General features: G+C 38.9%; 1 protein-coding gene across 1 annotated transcript; it reads right to left on the reverse strand.

Moving 5' to 3' along the window:
- Positions 1 to 292: 292 nt before the first annotated feature.
- LOC137744428 (uncharacterized) lies at positions 293 to 21,441 on the reverse strand. Its single transcript, XM_068484243.1, has 6 exons — positions 20,956 to 21,441; positions 20,530 to 20,691; positions 20,334 to 20,439; positions 1,607 to 1,809; positions 556 to 919; positions 293 to 429 (listed from the first exon to the last, which is right to left on the reverse strand). Exons 1-6 carry the CDS (start codon positions 21,439 to 21,441, stop codon positions 293 to 295), a joined length of 1,458 nt encoding a protein of 485 aa, XP_068340344.1.
- Positions 21,442 to 21,704: the final 263 nt, after the last annotated feature.

The raw sequence follows: 21,704 nt of genomic DNA on the forward strand, positions 1-21,704 counted from the left end.
AAACAACATTAGAAGTGATAGGTGATAGAATCCCACGAATTTTGCATAAAAAACACTTGTTTACCCCCCCACACTTAAATCAAACATTGTCCTCAATGTTTCACACAAAGACTCACATAAAAGCAAACAAATAATAAGCAACTAAGCATGATAAAATAAACAGCAAGGAGAAGGGTTTAGAAACGCAAATCTGGGTTTGGAATGGAAGTTCCATCTTCTCCTTGTCGAATACATGGGTTGCCTCCCAAGAAGCGCTTGCTTTAACGTCTTCCAGCCGGACGAATACGCCATGCTAAGCTTCACTAGTAGTACCCACGGCATGGAGGGGTACATCATCCACCACATGCTCCTCGAAGTTCTCGTAGTAGGGCTTTAATCGATGGCCATTCACCGTGAACTCTTGTCCTGTTTTCAAGCTTTGAACTTGGACTGCACCATAAGGAAAAACATTAGTAATAACAAACGGGCCAACCCACTTAGAACGCAACTTACCAGGAAACAAGCGAAGGCGGGAATTAAAGAGTAGCACTTTCTGCCCAATAGAGAATGATTTGCCTCGAATCATCTTATCATGAAAAGCCTTTGTCTTTTCCTTGTAAATTCGAGCGTTGTCATACGCCTCGTTCCTAATCTCTTCTAATTCATTCAATTGGAGCTTCCTGTGAAGTCCAGCCGCATCAATGTCCATGTTGAATGTCTTGATGGCCCAATGCGCCTTGTGCTCCAATTCCACGGGAAGATGGCATGGTTTGCCATAAATGAGCCGAAATGGGGACATGCCCAGGGGGGTCTTGTAAGCCGTGCGATATGCCCACAACGCATCCTCCAACCGTACACTCCAATCCTTCCTTGTAGGGCCCACGGTTTTTTCTAGAATCTGCTTAATCTCCCTATTTGAAACCTCGGCTTGCCCATTGGTCTGAGGATGATAAGGTGTTGAAACCTTATGCGTGACGTTGTACTTCTTGAGCAAAGCCTCAATGGTTCGATTGCAAAAGTGAGATCCTCCATCACTTATGATCACTCGTGGCATTCCAAACCTTGCAAAAAGGTTAGTTCTAATGAAATCTGCAACCACTCGAGAATCATTAGTTCGGGTGGCTTTTGCTTCCACCCATTTCGATACATAATCCACAGCAAGTAAGATATACAAGAAACCATGTGAGGAAGGAAAAGGACCCATAAAATCAATACCCCAAACATCAAAAATTTCAACCGGGAGAATAACATTTTGCGGCATTTGATCCTTTGCACTAATGTTGCCCATTCTTTGGCAACGATCACAAGACATACAAAAGTTTCTAGCATCCTTAAATAAAGTTGGCCAATAGAATCCACATTCTAAAACCTTAAGGGCTGTGCGTTGTGTCCCAAAGTGTCCCCCACATGCATAAGTGTGACAAAATGTTAAAATAGAAGTGAATTCCATGTCATGCACACACTTACGTATAATCTGATCCGAGCAATATTTCCACAAGTATGGATCATCCCAAACATAAAACCTAGCGTCTTTTTTCAATTTATCACGTTGGTTTCTAGTTAAAGTGGTAGGAACTTGTTTAGTCACCAAATAATTTACCAAATCCGCATACCAAGGCTCACTTACCTTAATGGATAACAATTGCTCGTCAGGGAATGTTTCTACAATAGGGTACGGCTCCTCCTCATGTATCATGCGGCTTAGGTGGTCAGCCACCACATTTTCACTTCCCTTTTTGTCCTTGATTTCGATGTCAAACTCTTGAAGAAGTAGCATCCATCGAATTAGCCGTGGTTTGGCTTCCTTCTTCGTGAACAAGTACTTTAAAGCTGCATGATCAGTGAAAATAATAACCTTAGTACCAAGTAAATATGATCGAAATTTATCTAAAGCAAAGACAATGGCAAGAAGTTCTTTTTCAGTAGTTGAATAGTTCAATTGAGCGTCATTCAACGTCCGAGATGCGTAGTAGATGACATGCGGCTTCTTGTCCTTCCTTTGGCCTAAAACAGCCCCTAACGCATAGTCGGATGCATCACACATTAGCTCGAACGGAAGACTCCAATCTGGTGGCACAATGATGGGTGCCGTGGTTAGCATGTCCTTGAGGAGTTGGAAAGCTGCCGTGCATTCCTTGGTGAAGTCGAAAGGTGCATCTTTTTGTAGGAGGCGGCATAAAGGTTGGGAGATCTTCGAGAAATCCTTGATGAACCTCCTATAAAAACCTGCATGTCCAAGGAACGAACGAACCTCTCTAACCGAAGTAGGAGAGGGTAAGTGACGCACAAGATCTATTTTTGATTTATCTACCTCAATACCTTTTTCAGAAATAATATGACCTAAAACTATGCCTTGTTTAACCATGAAATGACATTTCTCCCAATTTAACACAAGGTTAGTTTCAATGCATCGTTTTAAAATCAAACTAAGATTATTCAAACAACCATCAAATGAATCACCAAAAACGCTGAAATCATCCATAAAAACTTCAATAATTTTCTCAACGTAATCTGAAAATATGCTCATCATGCATCTTTGAAATGTGGCAGGTGCATTACATAAACCAAATGGCATACGACGATAAGCAAATGTACCAAAAGGGCATGTGAAAGTGGTTTTTTCTTGATCTTCTGGGGCTATCACAATTTGATTATAACCTGAATACCCATCAAGAAAACAATAAAACGCATAACCCGCTAACCTTTCAAGCATTTGATCAATGAATGGCAAGGGAAAATGATATTTCCTTGTCGTGGCATTGAGCTTCCTATAGTCAATACAAACCCTCCAACCTGTTTGGATTCGCGTAGGAACAAGCTCATTTTCGGCATTTGTCACCACAGTTACTCCGGATTTCTTTGGGACACATTGCACCGGAGACACCCACCGACTGTCTGAAATTGGATAGATCACTCCACAATCCAAGAGCTTGATTATCTCCTTCTTCACAACTTCCATCATTGGAGGGTTGAGTCGGCGTTGAGCCTCTCGAGATGCTTTGGTCCCCTCCTCCAAAAGTATACGATGCATGCACGTGGTTGGGCTTATTCCCTTGATGTCGGCCAACGTCCAACCAATCGCAGTTTTGTACTCCTTTAACACCCTCACTAACTTACCTTCTTCTTGTGCCGTGAGTGAGGAGGATATGATGACGGGCAAGGTCTCTTGGTCTCCCAAGAAAACATACTTCAAATGGCTTGGCAATGGTTTAAGTTCAAGGGAAGGTGGCTGCACAACTGAAGGAATGGGCTTATTAGTCGAAATTGGAATTGAAATTAGGTCCGAAGACTTACCAGATTGTAGTGGCAATGACTCAAGGGCAGCCACTATCTCAACCATGTCAACACTAGGGGGCACGGCATGGTGCTTGATAGGAGCATATTTATGCGACTTAAATGGCTTGTTCTCGTACATTTACGTTATGTTTCTTTAGTTATTTTAGTACTTTAAGCTATTTTCGTGTGTTTGTAGGTCCAAAGGGCTAAAGGAGCAAAAAGATGCATTTTGGAGACTTTTGGAGCACTTTTGGGCTAAGGACGGATAGCTTATGCTTGAAGCCAAAGTGTTGGACAAAATTGAAGACCTAATTGGAGCCAAAGTGTTGGAACCTTGTTCTCTTTAGTTTTAGGACATTTAAACCTTTCCTAATCCCAATCATGCCATGCATAACACACATCCATTCTAACACATTGTCATTGCACATGCATTTCCTTCATTAGTTAACCCACATGCACTTATCACTTATCATCACCACATATCATATCACTTAATCACTTATCACTTATCATCACCACTTAACCACTTATCATATCATAACCACATATCATATCACTTATCACTTATCACTTAACATAACATCCACCTACTTCACCTACAACATCCACTTCACCTACAACATCCACCTACTTCACCTACAACATCCACCCACTTCACCTACAACATCCACCTACTTCACCTACAACATCCACTTCACCTACAACATCCACCTACTTCACCTACAACATCCACCTACTTCACCTACAAATGACATAGCCATATGTTCCCTCCACTACTCCTATAAATACCCTTGCATTCATTCATTCAATTCACATCTCATTTTCATACACAACACATTACAAACACATTCTCCCTTCCCTAGCCGTGAGCTTCCCATCTCTCCCCTTATAATCCAAACACCATTTTTCCATTCCCCTTCCACTTCTACACCACTCCTCATCCATTTCCATAATCCCCCAAACCTCACCTTAGACCTTGTGCTACAACAACGAGGAAGATAAGAGGGCCTAAACGTTCATACAATTCAAGTTTGAGTTGTTGGAATGTTTAGGTGTTTCTTTGATTTCAAAGTTTAAATTCAATTCTCTTTGTTTTGTACGTATGAGGAATGGAAGAGAAGAGTGCCTAAACGTTCATACAATTCAAGTTTGAGTTGTTGGAATGTTTAGGTGTTTCTTTGATTTCAAAGTTATGAGGAACTAATCCCCCTTTAGCTAGGGGGTGATTCGAAACTATGTTTATATTTGCAATATGAATTGATTAACTTTCGTTGGAATTTCATAAGTTGTTGATTCAATTTGTTTAACCGTTTGATTGATAACTTATTTATGTATGTTTATTAAGAATGCGCGCTTAATTTTCATGCATGAATATGACGCTAGAATATAAGTGAGTTTCACCTAATCGTTATGAACTTATATTCACAAGTAGTGGAGGTTGCTTATAAACAATCGCGTTAAATGAATTCTTGGCACGAGTTTCATGCTCATCATAGTAACGAATGCCTTGTCAACACTTATAGTTTTCATGATGCTTAATGATCTTTGATTGTATCTTTATTGTGCTGTTCACGTAAAGGACTTTTGGAGAATGTTGTGAATTGCGTTGCACTAACCCATCCAATTCATTAACTTAAGGAAAACTTGACGGTTAATTTAAGCGGACCTAATTAACCCGGAGTGTTGAGTTTCATAATTTATCGAAAGACCAACTGAGAATCAATCTTGTATGCAAGTGTAAAATGTGTTGAGAAGAACCCCTTAGCTATTCCATCATCCATATTTTTATCATATTTATATTTACGTTTTGCCTTTAATTACAATTTGTGCATTTTAGTTAATTTTCGTCAAATCAAACCCCCCCCCCCTTTACTTTCTTGTTCTTTAATGCTTAGAATTTGTTTAGTTTATGTTTTAAAGTATTTTTGAATTTTTGGTTTGTCTTAGTGTTTTAAACTTTAATTTTGCATTCTTTGAGTCTAGTTTAGTGTTTTAAACTTTATTTTACGTTTTTTTTCCAAGAGATTTGCAATCCCTCCTAATCCCCGGTCCAGAACGATCCCTACTTATACTTATACTACAATTGTCAAAAAGAGGGTTTAATTTGTGTGCATAAAAATCTCGCACCAAATTTTGGCGCCGTTGCCGGGGATTAGAAAATTTGCTAATCCCTTGGATTGTTTGTTTCTGTATTGTCTTTTAGATTTAGTTTTTTTTTTTTATTTGTGTTTTGTTTGTTAAGAACAAGATGGCACTTGATAATGCTTCTCTTTTGTCACAACTCATGGAAAGGTCCCAAATGCAAAAAGTTGATATATTTAATCTTCAATCAAGGAATAACGTGTTTTCCAATACTTACAATTCGGATTGGAGTGATCATTCAAACTCTATGTGGTGGGAACCTCAAAATGCTCAACAAGGAGGATATTGGCAGCCACCACAACCTCATATTCAATATGCCCAACCAAACTCAAGTTCGTCAATAGATTATAATCAAAAGCTTAATGAATTAATTTGTTTGGTGCAGGGCTCACAAATTCAAGACAATGAGGCTCAACAAGAAGGATATTGGCAGCCATATGAGGAGTTCTATTCAACGCCTATGCAGCCACCACAAAGGTTGGACCACTTGGATAAGCAAATTGGGCAGATCGCGGAGTTCGTAGGACAGTTTCGAGACCAAGGCGAACTCCCTAGTTCAACCATTGTAAATCCGAAGGGAGAATTTGAAACTGCCAAGGAAATCATGTTGAGAAGTGACAAGGAGGTTGGAACGGACCCTCAACCATCAAAATCAAATCACAAGGAAGAGGAATACACCCAACCCACGGAAAGGGTGGAAACACCTTTACCGGAGGCACCTATTGCTCCTATGCCATCTAATACAGGTATGGTTGTTCCAAATTTCATTATTTTTAACCCTGTTCCAAGATTCATGACTTCCAAGGAAGAAGAAGGTGAAAAAGACATCTTGGAAGCCCTTCCAAAGGTGACAAGTAAGGAATGTCATGAATTCATCAAAGAGGACGTTCTTGAAACCACAAAATCCAAAGAAGTTAAATTTGATGACATTGGACAAGTCATAACCATCACTTGCAATCTGGCCAAATCCAATATCCCTGAAACTTTCAAAGGAGTGGTGTTTGTCATTGAGTTCTTATCGGACAAAACAAGTAAGTTTTTTTTTCCAAATTCCATTAGATTTTATACTAACTTGCTATTTTTTTTTAATCAGGCACCTACACTAGAATTCAAACCACTGCCGGTTCACTTCAAGTATCACCTTCCATTCAAGGACCAATTCCATGCCGTTTGATTTTATTTATGTTAATAAAAAAAAAAAAAAAAAAAAAAAAAAGAAGAAAAAAAAAAAGAAAGATACTAAATGTGGAGAAAGGTGGAGCTTCACAAAGGTTGTTTGCGTGAAGCCCCACTACGAGGCGCAGAAGCGGAAGGCATAGAAGCGGGAGGCATAGAAGCGGGAGGCATCGGAGCGGAAGCCATCGGAGCGGGAGGCATCGGAGCTAGAGCATTCCAAGCCTCAATACTTGGCCAAGCGCTGGATGACCCAGGAAAAAGGTGCCTCTGGAGATAAGACGCAAGCCTTTGACGGTCACTGTGAATTCGACCCTCAGATTCTTGCAGCTCATCAAGCTTCCTCTTCATCCCCGACGAATAGTTATTTGCAAGCACATGCAAACTTCTATTCTCGTACTTAAGCTGCTGGATCTCTTGCTTAAGTCTTTCCACCTCTGCCATCAACGATTCCACTTGGCGGGACCGAGCAAGCAGGCGTTGGCCCATGTTGGACACAGAACTCGCACACTGAACACTAAGTGCGAGGGACTCTTGAACGGCCAACTCATCGGACAGTCCTGACAGCAGCCTACTATCTTTTGGAGTGAGGAGGTTTTTAGCTACTATTGTAGCTGTTGTGGCGTCCTGCATCACAGAGTCTTCACCTGAAAGAGGACCGTTAGAAGATAAAAAAGAAGGGCGCCATACATTACCTTGACGGGGCACAACCGGATCGCTGCTGAGACTCAAATCTAAGCTAAGGTTCGATGAGTTCGCCATTTTTTTTTCAACGATGTTCAAAGAGAAGGGGTGGATGGAGTTAAAATTTCACAAAGGGCCGGAGTCGAGTTTCAGGAATGGGAAATCTTCAGAGTGTGTGTGTTGGGGTGATTGATAGCTCTATAAAAAGCCAAGACGACGCGTCCACCGATTCAAAGAGCCGGATTTTCCGGCGTAATTTAGGCGACGCCCCCTCGGCTTTTCAAGAAAACGCGTTCAACTTTGTCAAAAGATTTCTGACAAAGCTGAAAACACGTGGAGGCCATCATCGCATCTACACATCTTTAGCCGACAAGCGCAAAGTTCGGCGACGCTTTCTCTGCTTTTCAGAAGACGTGTGCAGCTTTGTCAAAAGGAGCCGCATCTGCACTACCACGTGTCGTTCAGAAAGCGAAGGGGCGTCGTTCAGAAATCGAAGGGGCGCCTGCTCAGAAATCGAAGAGGCGTATTCAAAGATCGAAGAGGCGCCACTATTTCAAAGAGCCGGATTTGCGGGATCAAAACGTTTGTCGATGCTGCGAGATTTATACGCGCACAAATTAAACCCTCTTTTTGACAATTGTAGTATAAGTATAAGTAGGGATCGTTCTGGACCGGGGATTAGGAGGGATTGTTAATCACTTGGATTTGACTCAAAAACGTAAAAACGTAATAATAAACACTAAACTAGACTCAAAGAATGTAAAACTAAACTTTAAAACACTAAGACAAACCAAAGACTCAAAATGCTTTTAAAAACACAAACTAAAATGATTTCTAACTAAATTGACATTAAAGTAAAGGGGGATTTAAGTTTATACGAAATTAAATTAAATGAACAAATTAAAACAGAATGTAAATATGAAATTGATGGAATTGAATGGATGAATGCTAGCTAAGGGGTTCATCTCCATACATGTTATACTTGCATAATAAAACGATTTCCAATTGCATTTCAATAAATCATTAATTCTCAACACTCCAAGTTAATTAGGTCCGCTTAAATTAACCGTCAAGTTTTCCTTAAGTTAATGAATTGGATGACTGCATACGACAACCCAAAGCATTCCTCACAAGTTCCCTACATGAATTGCATAATAGAGATACAAGCAAGAATCATTAAGTTCTTTGAAAACTATAAGTGTTGACGAGGCATTCGTTACTATGATTGCATGAAACTTATGCCAAAAATTCGTTTAACGCGATTGTTTATAAGCAACCTCCACTACTTGTGAATATAAGTTCATAACGATTAGGTGAAATTCACTTATATTCTAGCGTCAAATTCATGCATGAAAATTAAGTGTGCACTCTCAATAAACATACATAAATAGGTTATCAATAAAACAGTTAAACAAATTGAATTCACAACTTATGAAACGTAATTAGAAGTAATCAAATCAAAATGCAAGCATAAACATATATTTCGAATCACCCCCTAGCTAAAGGGGGGTTTAGTTCCTCATACAAAACAAAGAGAATTGAAATTAAACATTGAAATCAAAGAAACGCCTAAACATTCCAACAACTCAAACTTGAATTGTATGAACGTTTAGGCTCTCTTCTCTTCCTCTTTATTGTAGCATAAGGTCTAGGGATAATTGGTTTGGGGGATGGAAGTGTGGAATGGAAGAGGAGTGGTGGAGAAGTGGAAGGGGAATGGAAAAATGGTGTTTGGATTATAAGGGGAGAGATGGGAAGCTCACGGCTAGGGAAGGGAGAATGTGTTTGTAATGTGTTGTGTATGAAATGAGATGTTCATGAATGAATGAATGCAAGGGTATTTATAGGAGTAGTGGAGGGAACATATGGCTATGTGATTTGTAGGTGAAGTAAGTGTGTGAGGTTGGTGAAGTAAGTGGAGGTTGTAGGTGAAGTAGGTGGATGTTGTAGGTGAAGTAGGTGGATGTTGTAGGTGAAGTGGATGTTGTAGGTGAAGTAGGTGGATGTTGTAGGTGAAGTAGGTGGATGTTGTAGGTGAAGTAGGTGGATGATATGTTAAGTGATAAGTGATATGATATGTGGTTATGATATGATAAGTGGTTAAGTGGTGATGATAAGTGATAAGTGATTAAGTGATATGATATGTGGTGATGATAAGTGATAAGTGCATGTGGGTTAACTAATGAAGGAAATGCATGTGCAATGACAATGTGTTAGAATGGATGTGTGTTATGCATGGCATGATTGGGATTAGGAAAGGTTTAAATGTCCTAAAACTAAAGAGAACAAGGTTCCAACACTTTGGCTCCAATTAGGTCTTCAATTTCGTCCAACACTTTGGCTTCAAGCATAAGCTATCTGTCCTTAGCCCAAAAGTGCTCCAAAAGTCTCCAAAATGCATCTTTTTGCTCCTTTAGCCCTTTGGACCTACAAACACACGAAAATAGCTTAAAGTACTAAAATAACTAAAGAAACATAACGTAAATGTACGAGAACAAGCCATTTAAGTCGCATAAATATGCTCCTATCAAATACCCCCACACTTAGCTTTTGCTAGTCCTCGAGCAAAACAGAAAAACAAAACAAAAAGAACAAAACACAACCTACACCTTCCAACAATCGTATCAGGGACTTCCAATGCACATGACAAGTTAAAAATCATTATTCTCACAGATTTGAGCCATCTTTACACTTAAGTACATTCTTACTCATAGTCACCACATACTAGTTCACAATTAAGCATTTAAAACCATGTTTTGAATGAAGTAACATGCCTTAGAGAATTCCCTCAATTTCTTACTAGATGTACTCTCGTTTTTCACACAGATTTTCTGACTACACACCCTACACTAGGTATATGTGAGAAGATTGATGTAAACATGTAGACGAACACTCACATATGTTATAATAAGGAAAGCATTTTCTGGAGTTAATAAGCATGTTTAGATATGATCTCATGAATGGAATGCTCCTACTTAGATGCGAGAACCAGTGACACCATATGCTCATACCAAGTTCAAACTCCACAAATTGAAACACATAACACTCAAGATTGAAGTCACGGGTTGTAATGGGGCTTGGGGTAACTGGCTAAAAATGAAAGGTAAGGATAACAAACGTTCTTTAAGCAATAGTGAGCAAAGTATTGAATTAGGCACTTAGAATTCCCTTTAGAATGCAGAAGTCAACTTTGATCACCCAAGGGGGAATTACACAAAACTTAGGGCCATATTCAACTTTTTTGGACCCTTTCTTCAACCATCAACGCTCGTGAGTTCATTCTTACTTATTTTCACTCCCTTTTTTTTTTTTTTTTTTTTTTCTTTTTCTTTTTCTTTTCTTCTTCTTTTTCTTTTGAATCTCAAAACATACATATAAACGTAAGAACAACTTTTTACTCCCCCACACTTATTTCCTTGCATAATGTAACTCAAAAGGAATTCATTTAAGTCATGCTCACTATACTTTAAGAACAAGGGTATAGGAAAGTCCTACTCTAGGCTAGGTAAGGGGTGATGTGGTTAGCAAAGAAAATAGGCTAAACGAGGCTCAACGGGGTTAAAACTAATATATACGAAATATGGGAAGTAAGGCTATTTGGCTATGGTGGCAACTACACAACTTCATCTTGATATATGTTATGCAATTCAATGTCATGCTTTGAATGAAACGGATATAAGTTCTAGCATTTAGTTCTATCATGATACAATTGCATTCTAAGTAGCAACCAAGCAAGGAATAATGAGATCATGCAACAACTTTAGAAAATAAAGAATCACAGAAAATAACTCTCCAAAGAAAGTGATGGCTCGAGTCTCACAGGGATGTAGCGTTTGTTTGAGTTTCTTCCTTTAAGCATGTTACAAAAATGAATTTTTCTTTTATGATTGCATGTGAAGTCATACATTATAACCATAACCAAGCATATACCAAGAGTAAATCAAATTTTTCTCTATGTTTATAACTCTTTCTAACCGTCATGCAATTATAAACCAAATCCTTATCATTGTGTTGGAAGGTACCCTAAGACACAAACACACAAAAACGACTTTTAAAACAACTCTTTTTGGGTTTTTCAAAACAATTTTTCAAATTTTTATGGGATTTTCGAATTATAAAACAAAACACACTAAAACACTCTAAAACAACTTAAAAACACCTTAAAACAGCAAGGAACAACATTAGAAGTTATGGTGGATAAAACCCTACGAATTTGCATCAAAACACTTTAGTTACCCCCCCACACTTAAATCAAACATTGTCCTCAATGTTTTAAGCATAGATTCACACAAAACATAAGTAAACACACAAAAAGCAATTTAAACATACTAAACATGGCAGAATGTAATTAACAAAGAGAAGAGTTTAGGGACGCAAATCTGGTTATGGAGTGTAAATTCCATCTTCTCCTTGGTAATTGCATTGAGGCTTTGATCATAGTGACTCCATAGGCTTACTCTTGAACTGGTTTCCGCCCATCATTGATTTTCCTTTGTGCTACTCTTGATCTGGGCAGCAGGATGGTTCTTTTGGTTTCCCCCGAAGGTCTGAGCTTCCTCCTGTTATCTGTTTCTTTGTTCAATCTTTGCAGGAGTGGTCCCTTCTCTGGAAGTGTAACAACCGTTGAAGATGACTACTCGAGAGCAACGCTAGGTAAGCAATCAGGAATAGATTCCAGGCAGTTGGCTCCAGATCGGAAGACTGACTCCAAGTGCCGGCTGATTGCTTCTTTTACTTTGCCATGCAAGTAAGAACAAGGACAAAGAAAAAGACAGGGAAAGAGCATGATATGAGATACTTTTGCTTTTGACCTTGATGATATGAGATACCTTTGCTTTGAAGAAGCGGTGAATGAATCAGCACATGCTTCAATTCGCCGTTTCCTCCTGGGTCATATGTACTCCAGGCATCTGGTATCATCTTTGGGGAAGAAGAAAGAATTGAGTATTTTAAAAGGCTTTGCTGGGAGTGCGCCCTCAGAGGTGAGAGAGAGTTGGGCATGGTTCTTCAAGTTTGCCTTGCCATAAAAGATGAAGGTCGACATATATAGAGATAATATCAAATGGTGGTACTATTCTTTTACCCTTGTCGACAAAAGTCTCTTCGATATCAGAACGACGCCTCTTCGATTTCTGAGCAGGCGCCCCTTCGATTTCTGAACGACGCCCCTTTGCTTTCTGAACGACACGTGGTAGTGCGGATGCGGCTCCTTTTGACAAAGCTGCACGCGTTTTCTGAAAAGCAGAGAAAGCGTCGCCGAACTTTGCGCTTGTCGGCTAAAGACGTGTAGTTGCGATGATGGCCTCCACGTGTTTTCAGCTTTGTCAGAAATCTTTTGACAAAGTAGAACGCGTTTTCTGAAAAGCCGAGAACGCATCGCCTAAATTACGCCGGAAATTCCGGTTTTTTTGAATTGGTGGACGCGTCGCCTTGGCTTCTTATAGAGCTATCGATCACCACAACAAACACACTCTGAAGAATTCCCATTCTTGAAAATCGACTCCGACCCTTTGAAAATTTACTCCATCAACCCTTATCTTTGAACACCTTTGAAAAATGGCAAACTCGTCGAACCTTAGCTTGGAATTGAGCCTTAGCAGTGATACGGGCGCGCCGCGTCAAGGTAACGTATGGCGCCCTTCTTTCTTATCTTCTAACGGTCCTCTTACAGGTGAAGACTCCGTGATGCAGGACGCCACAACAGCTACAATAGTAGCTAGAAACCTCCTCACTCCAAAAGATAGTAGGCTGCTGTCAGGACGGTCCGATGAGTTGGCCGTTCAAGAGTCCCTCGCACTTAGTGTTCAGTGTGCGAGTTCTGTGTCCAACATGGGCCAACGCCTGCTTGCCCGCTCCCGTCAGGTGGAATCATTGATGGCAGAAGTGGAAAGTCTTAAGCAAGAGATCCAGCAGCTTAAGTACGAGAATAGAAGTTTGCATGTGCTTACAAACAACTATTCGACGGGCATGAAGAGGAAGCTTGATGAGCTGCAAGAGTCTGAAGGTCGGATTCACAGTGACCGTCAAAGGTTTTCGTCTTTCCTCCAGAGGCAACTTTTTCCTGGCTCATCCAGCGCTTGGCCAAGTATTGAGGCCTGGAATGCTCTAGCTCCGATGCCTCCCGCTCCGATGCCTTCCGCTCCAATGCCTTCCGCTTCGATGCCTTCCGCTTCAATGCCTTCCGCTTCGATGCCTTCCGCTTCGACGCCTTCCGCTTCGACGCCTCGTAGTGGGGCTTCACGTAAACACCCTTTGTGAAGCTCCACCTTTCTCCATGTTTAGTATCTTTTTTTTTTTTTTTTTTTATTTTTATTTTTTTTTTATGAACATGCTTTGTTTTATTCAGCGCATTGGGTTGCCTCCCAAGTAGCGCTTTCTTTTACGTCTTGCAGCCGGACGAAGAACCCAATCACTCCAGGATATGTTCACAAATCAGATGAGAACTCCGAGTCATGAACTAGTACCTAAAACAAGAAACAAAACAAAATTAAGAATCTGGAAAAATAAAAACAAACAAAAATAAAACAATCCAAGGGATTAGCAAATTTTCTAATCCCCGGCAACGGCGCCAAAGTTTGCTGCGAGATTTATACGCGCACAAATTAAACCCTCTTTTTGACAATTGTAGTATAAGTATAAGTAGGGATCGTTCTGGACCGGGGATTAGGAGGGATTGTTAATCACTTGGATTTGACTCAAAAACGTAAAAACGTAATAATAAACACTAAACTAGACTCAAAGAATGTAAAACTAAACTTTAAAACACTAAGACAAACCAAAGACTCAAAATGCTTTTAAAAACACAAACTAAAATGATTTCTAACTAAATTGACATTAAAGTAAAGGGGGATTTAAGTTTATACGAAATTAAATTAAATGAACAAATTAAAACAGAATGTAAATATGAAATTGATGGAATTGAATGGATGAATGCTAGCTAAGGGGTTCATCTCCATACATGTTATACTTGCATAATAAAACGATTTCCAATTGCATTTCAATAAATCATTAATTCTCAACACTCCAAGTTAATTAGGTCCGCTTAAATTAACCGTCAAGTTTTCCTTAAGTTAATGAATTGGATGACTGCATACGACAACCCAAAGCATTCCTCACAAGTTCCCTACATGAATTGCATAATAGAGATACAAGCAAGAATCATTAAGTTCTTTGAAAACTATAAGTGTTGACGAGGCATTCGTTACTATGATTGCATGAAACTTATGCCAAAAATTCGTTTAACGCGATTGTTTATAAGCAACCTCCACTACTTGTGAATATAAGTTCATAACGATTAGGTGAAATTCACTTATATTCTAGCGTCAAATTCATGCATGAAAATTAAGTGTGCACTCTCAATAAACATACATAAATAGGTTATCAATAAAACAGTTAAACAAATTGAATTCACAACTTATGAAACGTAATTAGAAGTAATCAAATCAAAATGCAAGCATAAACATATATTTCGAATCACCCCCTAGCTAAAGGGGGGTTTAGTTCCTCATACAAAACAAAGAGAATTGAAATTAAACATTGAAATCAAAGAAACGCCTAAACATTCCAACAACTCAAACTTGAATTGTATGAACGTTTAGGCTCTCTTCTCTTCCTCTTTATTGTAGCATAAGGTCTAGGGATAATTGGTTTGGGGGATGGAAGTGTGGAATGGAAGAGGAGTGGTGGAGAAGTGGAAGGGGAATGGAAAAATGGTGTTTGGATTATAAGGGGAGAGATGGGAAGCTCACGGCTAGGGAAGGGAGAATGTGTTTGTAATGTGTTGTGTATGAAATGAGATGTTCATGAATGAATGAATGCAAGGGTATTTATAGGAGTAGTGGATGTTGTAGGTGAAGTAGGTGGATGTTGTAGGTGAAGTAAGTGTGTGAGGTTGGTGAAGTAAGTGGAGGTTGTAGGTGAAGTAGGTGGATGTTGTAGGTGAAGTAGGTGGATGTTGTAGGTGAAGTGGATGTTGTAGGTGAAGTAGGTGGATGTTGTAGGTGAAGTAGGTGGATGATATGTTAAGTGATAAGTGATATGATATGTGGTTATGATATGATAAGTGGTTAAGTGGTGATGATAAGTGATAAGTGATTAAGTGATATGATATGTGGTGATGATAAGTGATAAGTGCATGTGGGTTAACTAATGAAGGAAATGCATGTGCAATGACAATGTGTTAGAATGGATGTGTGTTATGCATGGCATGATTGGGATTAGGAAAGGTTTAAATGTCCTAAAACTAAAGAGAACAAGGTTCCAACACTTTGGCTCCAATTAGGTCTTCAATTTCGTCCAACACTTTGGCTTCAAGCATAAGCTATCTGTCCTTAGCCCAAAAGTGCTCCAAAAGTCTCCAAAATGCATCTTTTTGCTCCTTTAGCCCTTTGGACCTACAAACACACGAAAATAGCTTAAAGTACTAAAATAACTAAAGAAACATAACGTAAATGTACGAGAACAAGCCATTTAAGTCGCATAAATATGCTCCTATCAGTCGACAAGGGTAAAAGTACCACCACTTGATATTATCTCTATATATGTCGACCTTTGCTTTTATGGCAGGGCAAACCTGAAGAAAATGCCCAACTCTCCCTCACCTCTGAGGGCGCACTCCCAGCAAAGCCTTTCAAAATACTCAATTCTTTCTTCTTCCCCAAAGATGATATCAGATGCCTGGAGTACATATGACCCAGGAGGAAACGGCGGATTGAAGCATGTGCTGATTCATTCACCGCTTCTTCAAAGCAAAGGTATCTCATATCATCAAGGTCAAAAGCAAAAGTATCTCATATCATGCTCTTTCCCTGTCTTTTTCTTTGTCCTTGTTCTTACTTGCATGGCAAAGTAAAAGAAGCAATCAGCCGGCACTTGGAGTCAGTCTTCCGATCTGGAGCCAACTGCTTGGAATCTATTCCTGATTGCTTACCTAGCGTTGCTCTCGAGTAGTCATCTTCAACGGTTGATACACTTCCAGAGAAGGGACCACTCCTGCAAAGATTGAACAAAGAAACAGATAACAGGAGGAAGCTCAGACCTTCGGGGGAGACACTAAAGGGAATCCTGCTGCCCAGTTCAAGAGTAGCACAAAGGAAAATCAACGATGGGCGGAAACCAGTTCAAGAGTAAGCCTGTGGAATCACAAAGATCAAAGCCTCAATGCAATCACCAAGGAGAAGAGGGAATTTACACTCCATAACCAGATTTGCGTCCCTAAACTCTTCTCTTTGTTAATTACATTCTGCCATGTTTAGTATGTTTAAGTGCTTTTTGTGTATTTACTTATGCTTTGTGTGAATCTATGCTTAAAACATTGAGGACAATGTTTGATTTAAGTGTGGGGGGGGGTAACTAATGTTGTTAATTTAAATTCGTGGGATTTTATCACCCATAACTTCAAATGTTGTTCCTTGCTGTTTTAAGGTGTTTTTAAGTTGTTTTAGAGTGTTTTAGTGTGTTTTGTTTTATAATTCGAAAATCCCATAAAAATTTGAAAAATTGTTTTGAAAAACCCAAAAAGAGTTGTTTTAAGAGTCGTTTTTGTGTGTTTGTGTCTTAGGGTACCTTCCAACACAATGATAAGGATTTGGTTTATAATTGCATGACGGTTAGAAAGAGTTATAAACATAGAGAAAAGTTTGATTTACTCTTGGTATATGCTTGGTTATGGTTATAATGTATGACTTCACATGCAATCATAAAAGAAAAAAATTCGTTTTTGTAACATGCTTGAAGGAAGGAACTCAAACAAACGCTACAACCCTGAGAGACTTGAGCCTATAACGTTCTTTGGAGAGTATAATCTGTGATTTCTTGTTTTCTAAAGTCGTTGCATGATCTCATTATTCTTTGCTTGGTTACTACTTAGAAGGCGTTTCATCATATAGTTCCAAATGCTAGAACTCATGCCCATTTCATTCAAAGCATGTTATTGATTTGCATAACACATATTCAAGAAGAAGTTGTGTAGTGACCACCACCATAGCCAAATAGCCTTACTTCCCATACTTCGTATATGTTGTAAGTTTTAACCCCGTTGAGCCTCGTTTTGCCTTTATTCCTTGTTTACCCACATCACCCCTTACCTAGCTTAGAGTAGGACTTTCCTATACCCTTGTTCTTAAAGTTTAGTGAGCATGACTTAAATGAATTCCTTTTGAGTTACATTATGCAAGAAAATGAGTGTGGGGGAGTAAAAGTTTGTTCTTACGTTTATATGTATGTTTTGAGATTCAAAAGAAAAAGAAGAAAAGAAAAAAAAAAAAAAAGGAGTGAAAATAAGTAAGAATGAACTCACGAGCGTTGATGGTTGAAGAAAGGGTCCAAAAAGTTGAATATGGCCCTAAGTTTTGTGTGATTTTCCCTTGGGTGTTCAAAGTTGACTTCTGCGTTCTTAAGGGAATTCTAAGTGTCTAATTCAATACTTTGCTCACTATTGCTTTAAGAATGTTTGTTTATCCTTCACCTTTCATTGTTAGCCAATACCCTAGCCCCGTTACTACCCTTTAACTTCTATATTGAGTGTTATGTATTTCAATTGTGGAGTTTGAACTTGGTATGAGCTTATGGTGTCACTGGTTCTCGCGTCTAAGTAGTAGCATTCCATTCATGAGATCATATCTAAACATGCTTATTAACTCCAGAAAATGCTTTCCTTATTATAACATATGTGAGTGTTCGTCTACATGTTTACATCAATCTTCTCACATATACCTAGTGTAGGGTGTGTAGTCAGAAAATCTGTGTGAAAAACGAGAGTACATCTAGTAAGAAATTGAGGGAATTCTCTAAAGGCATGTTACTACATTTGAAATGTGTTTTAATTGCTTAATTGTGAACTAGTATGTGGTGACTATGATTAAGAATGTACTTAAGTGTAAAGATGGCTCAAATCTGTGAGAATAATGATTTTTAACTTGTCATGTGCATTGGAAGTCCCTGATACGATTGTTGGAAGGTGTAGGTTGTGTTTTGTTCTTTTTGTTTTGTTTTTCTGTTTTGCTCGAGGACTAGCAAAAGCTAAGTGTGGGGGTATTTGATAGGAGCATATTTATGCGACTTAAATGGCTTGTTCTCGTACATTTACGTTATGTTTCTTTAGTTATTTTAGTACTTTAAGCTATTTTCGTGTGTTTGTAGGTCCAAAGGGCTAAAGGAGCAAAAAGATGCATTTTGGAGACTTTTGGAGCACTTTTGGGCTAAGGACGGATAGCTTATGCTTGAAGCCAAAGTGTTGGACAAAATTGAAGACCTAATTGGAGCCAAAGTGTTGGAACCTTGTTCTCTTTAGTTTTAGGACATTTAAACCTTTCCTAATCCCAATCATGCCATGCATAACACACATCCATTCTAACACATTGTCATTGCACATGCATTTCCTTCATTAGTTAACCCACATGCACTTATCACTTATCATCACCACATATCATATCACTTAATCACTTATCACTTATCATCACCACTTAACCACTTATCATATCATAACCACATATCATATCACTTATCACTTATCACTTAACATAACATCCACCTACTTCACCTACAACATCCACTTCACCTACAACATCCACCTACTTCACCTACAACATCCACCCACTTCACCTACAACATCCACCTACTTCACCTACAACATCCACTTCACCTACAACATCCACCTACTTCACCTACAACATCCACCTACTTCACCTACAAATGACATAGCCATATGTTCCCTCCACTACTCCTATAAATACCCTTGCATTCATTCATTCAATTCACATCTCATTTTCATACACAACACATTACAAACACATTCTCCCTTCCCTAGCCGTGAGCTTCCCATCTCTCCCCTTATAATCCAAACACCATTTTTCCATTCCCCTTCCACTTCTACACCACTCCTCATCCATTTCCATAATCCCCCAAACCTCACCTTAGACCTTGTGCTACAACAACGAGGAAGATAAGAGGGCCTAAACGTTCATACAATTCAAGTTTGAGTTGTTGGAATGTTTAGGTGTTTCTTTGATTTCAAAGTTTAAATTCAATTCTCTTTGTTTTGTACGTATGAGGAATGGAAGAGAAGAGTGCCTAAACGTTCATACAATTCAAGTTTGAGTTGTTGGAATGTTTAGGTGTTTCTTTGATTTCAAAGTTATGAGGAACTAATCCCCCTTTAGCTAGGGGGTGATTCGAAACTATGTTTATATTTGCAATATGAATTGATTAACTTTCGTTGGAATTTCATAAGTTGTTGATTCAATTTGTTTAACCGTTTGATTGATAACTTATTTATGTATGTTTATTAAGAATGCGCGCTTAATTTTCATGCATGAATATGACGCTAGAATATAAGTGAGTTTCACCTAATCGTTATGAACTTATATTCACAAGTAGTGGAGGTTGCTTATAAACAATCGCGTTAAATGAATTCTTGGCACGAGTTTCATGCTCATCATAGTAACGAATGCCTTGTCAACACTTATAGTTTTCATGATGCTTAATGATCTTTGATTGTATCTTTATTGTGCTGTTCACGTAAAGGACTTTTGGAGAATGTTGTGAATTGCGTTGCACTAACCCATCCAATTCATTAACTTAAGGAAAACTTGACGGTTAATTTAAGCGGACCTAATTAACCCGGAGTGTTGAGTTTCATAATTTATCGAAAGACCAACTGAGAATCAATCTTGTATGCAAGTGTAAAATGTGTTGAGAAGAACCCCTTAGCTATTCCATCATCCATATTTTTATCATATTTATATTTACGTTTTGCCTTTAATTACAATTTGTGCATTTTAGTTAATTTTCGTCAAATCAAACCCCCCCCCCTTTACTTTCTTGTTCTTTAATGCTTAGAATTTGTTTAGTTTATGTTTTAAAGTATTTTTGAATTTTTGGTTTGTCTTAGTGTTTTAAACTTTAATTTTGCATTCTTTGAGTCTAGTTTAGTGTTTTAAACTTTATTTTACGTTTTTTTTCCAAGAGATTTGCAATCCCTCCTAATCCCCGGTCCAGAACGATCCCTACTTATACTTATACTACAATTGTCAAAAAGAGGGTTTAATTTGTGTGCATAAAAATCTCGCACCAGTGCTCACCATGCATGCCGTGGGTATGCAATTGCCCTACTTCCTTGTCTTTAAGTTCCATTCCTCTTGTAATGACCAATTCAAGTGCATCTTCGTTCAATTGTTCAAAATGGTCCTGCGCCAACGAATCAATTACATCAATAGCAAAACATGAATGATCATCAAGAGGGTACTTAATAGATTCAGAAAGATTGAAATTAATAACTTCCCCATCAAATTCCATTGTCAAAGTCCCATTGAACACATCAATCTTCGTGCGGGCTGTTTTCATAAATGGGCGGCCAAGAAGAATTGGCAATGACGGGGCATGGTTTGATTCTTCCATTTCCAACACGTAGAAATCCGCCGGAAAGATTAGATGATTAACCTGCACTAAAACATCTTCCAAAACACCCTTTGGATAGGCATTAGATCTATCGGCCAATTGAATAATCACACCATCATTTTTTAACTCACCTAGGTTCATAGATGCATAAATGGAGTACGGCATAACATTAATAGATGCACCTAAGTCTAGCATAGCATGTTCAAACCGATTATTGCCAATAACACAAGGAATCGTAAAACTACCCGGATCTTTGCATTTAGGGGGCAATTTACGTTGCAAGATGGCTGAGACATTCTCACTTACCTTTACAACCTCTTTGTTTGAAATTCTCTTCCTAGTAGTACAAAGTTCTTTTAAAAACTTAGCATACCTCGGAACTTGTTTAATTGCATCCAAAAGTGGTATATTGACTTGTACTTTTCTAAACGTCTCTAAAATGTCCTTTTCAGCCTCCTCCTTCTTTGTTTGCATGAATCTACGAGGAAAAGGTACATTTGGAGGAATAACATTAGAAATAACCGAATTTGGAACATCCTTACCCTTAGAAGCCGAGTGGTGTACTTTGGGTGGCTGCGGCATGGTGTCTCCCATCCTTGCCGTGGCTTGCTCATGCTCCCCCTCTTCAAATTGCAACTTTTCGTCCTCCATTGGGGCTGAATTAGAGGGTTGTGAAGCCGTTCCAACTTGTTTTCCACTTCGCAACATGATTGCTTTCGCAGATTCGAATCCTCCTTTCGGGTTGACCACTGTTGAGCTAGGCAACCTTCCTTGCTCACGAAATTGCCCCATGAATTCGGCAATCTGTCCCACTTGCTTCTCCAAGTTGTCCACCCTCTTGTCTTGGATTTGCCTCTCTTTGTTTTGAGTTTGGACTTCCTGCGTCAAAGTAGTAAGTAATTGAAAAATCTTATCATTTTCACTTGAATTACCTACATTGCTTTGGGCAGGTTGTGCTTGGGCTTGTGGTGGTGCCAACGGCTTTTGATAGAAACCCGGGGGTTGTTGCCTAAATCCGCTTTGTTGTTGACCTTGTTGGGGGTCTCGCCATTTGA

Source organism: Pyrus communis, chromosome 9, assembly GCF_963583255.1.
Source record: "Pyrus communis chromosome 9, drPyrComm1.1, whole genome shotgun sequence".
In the NCBI taxonomy this organism is placed as follows: Eukaryota; Viridiplantae; Streptophyta; class Magnoliopsida; order Rosales; family Rosaceae; genus Pyrus; species Pyrus communis.

Bases quoted from the DNA above. Each gene is read 5' to 3' on its own strand.
- LOC137744428 (XM_068484243.1), bottom strand. From the start codon at position 21,441: ATGGGGCAATTTCGTGAGCAAGGAAGGTTGCCTAGCTCAACAGTGGTC. The intron at 20,440-20,529 runs GTTATTAATTTC...TCGTTGGCGCAG, and splicing joins CAATGGAATTTGATGGGGAA to GACCATTTTGAACAATTGAA. The intron at 1,810-20,333 runs GTGAGCACTGGT...CTGATCATGCAG, and splicing joins GCATACCCACGGCATGCATG to CTTTAAAGTACTTGTTCACG.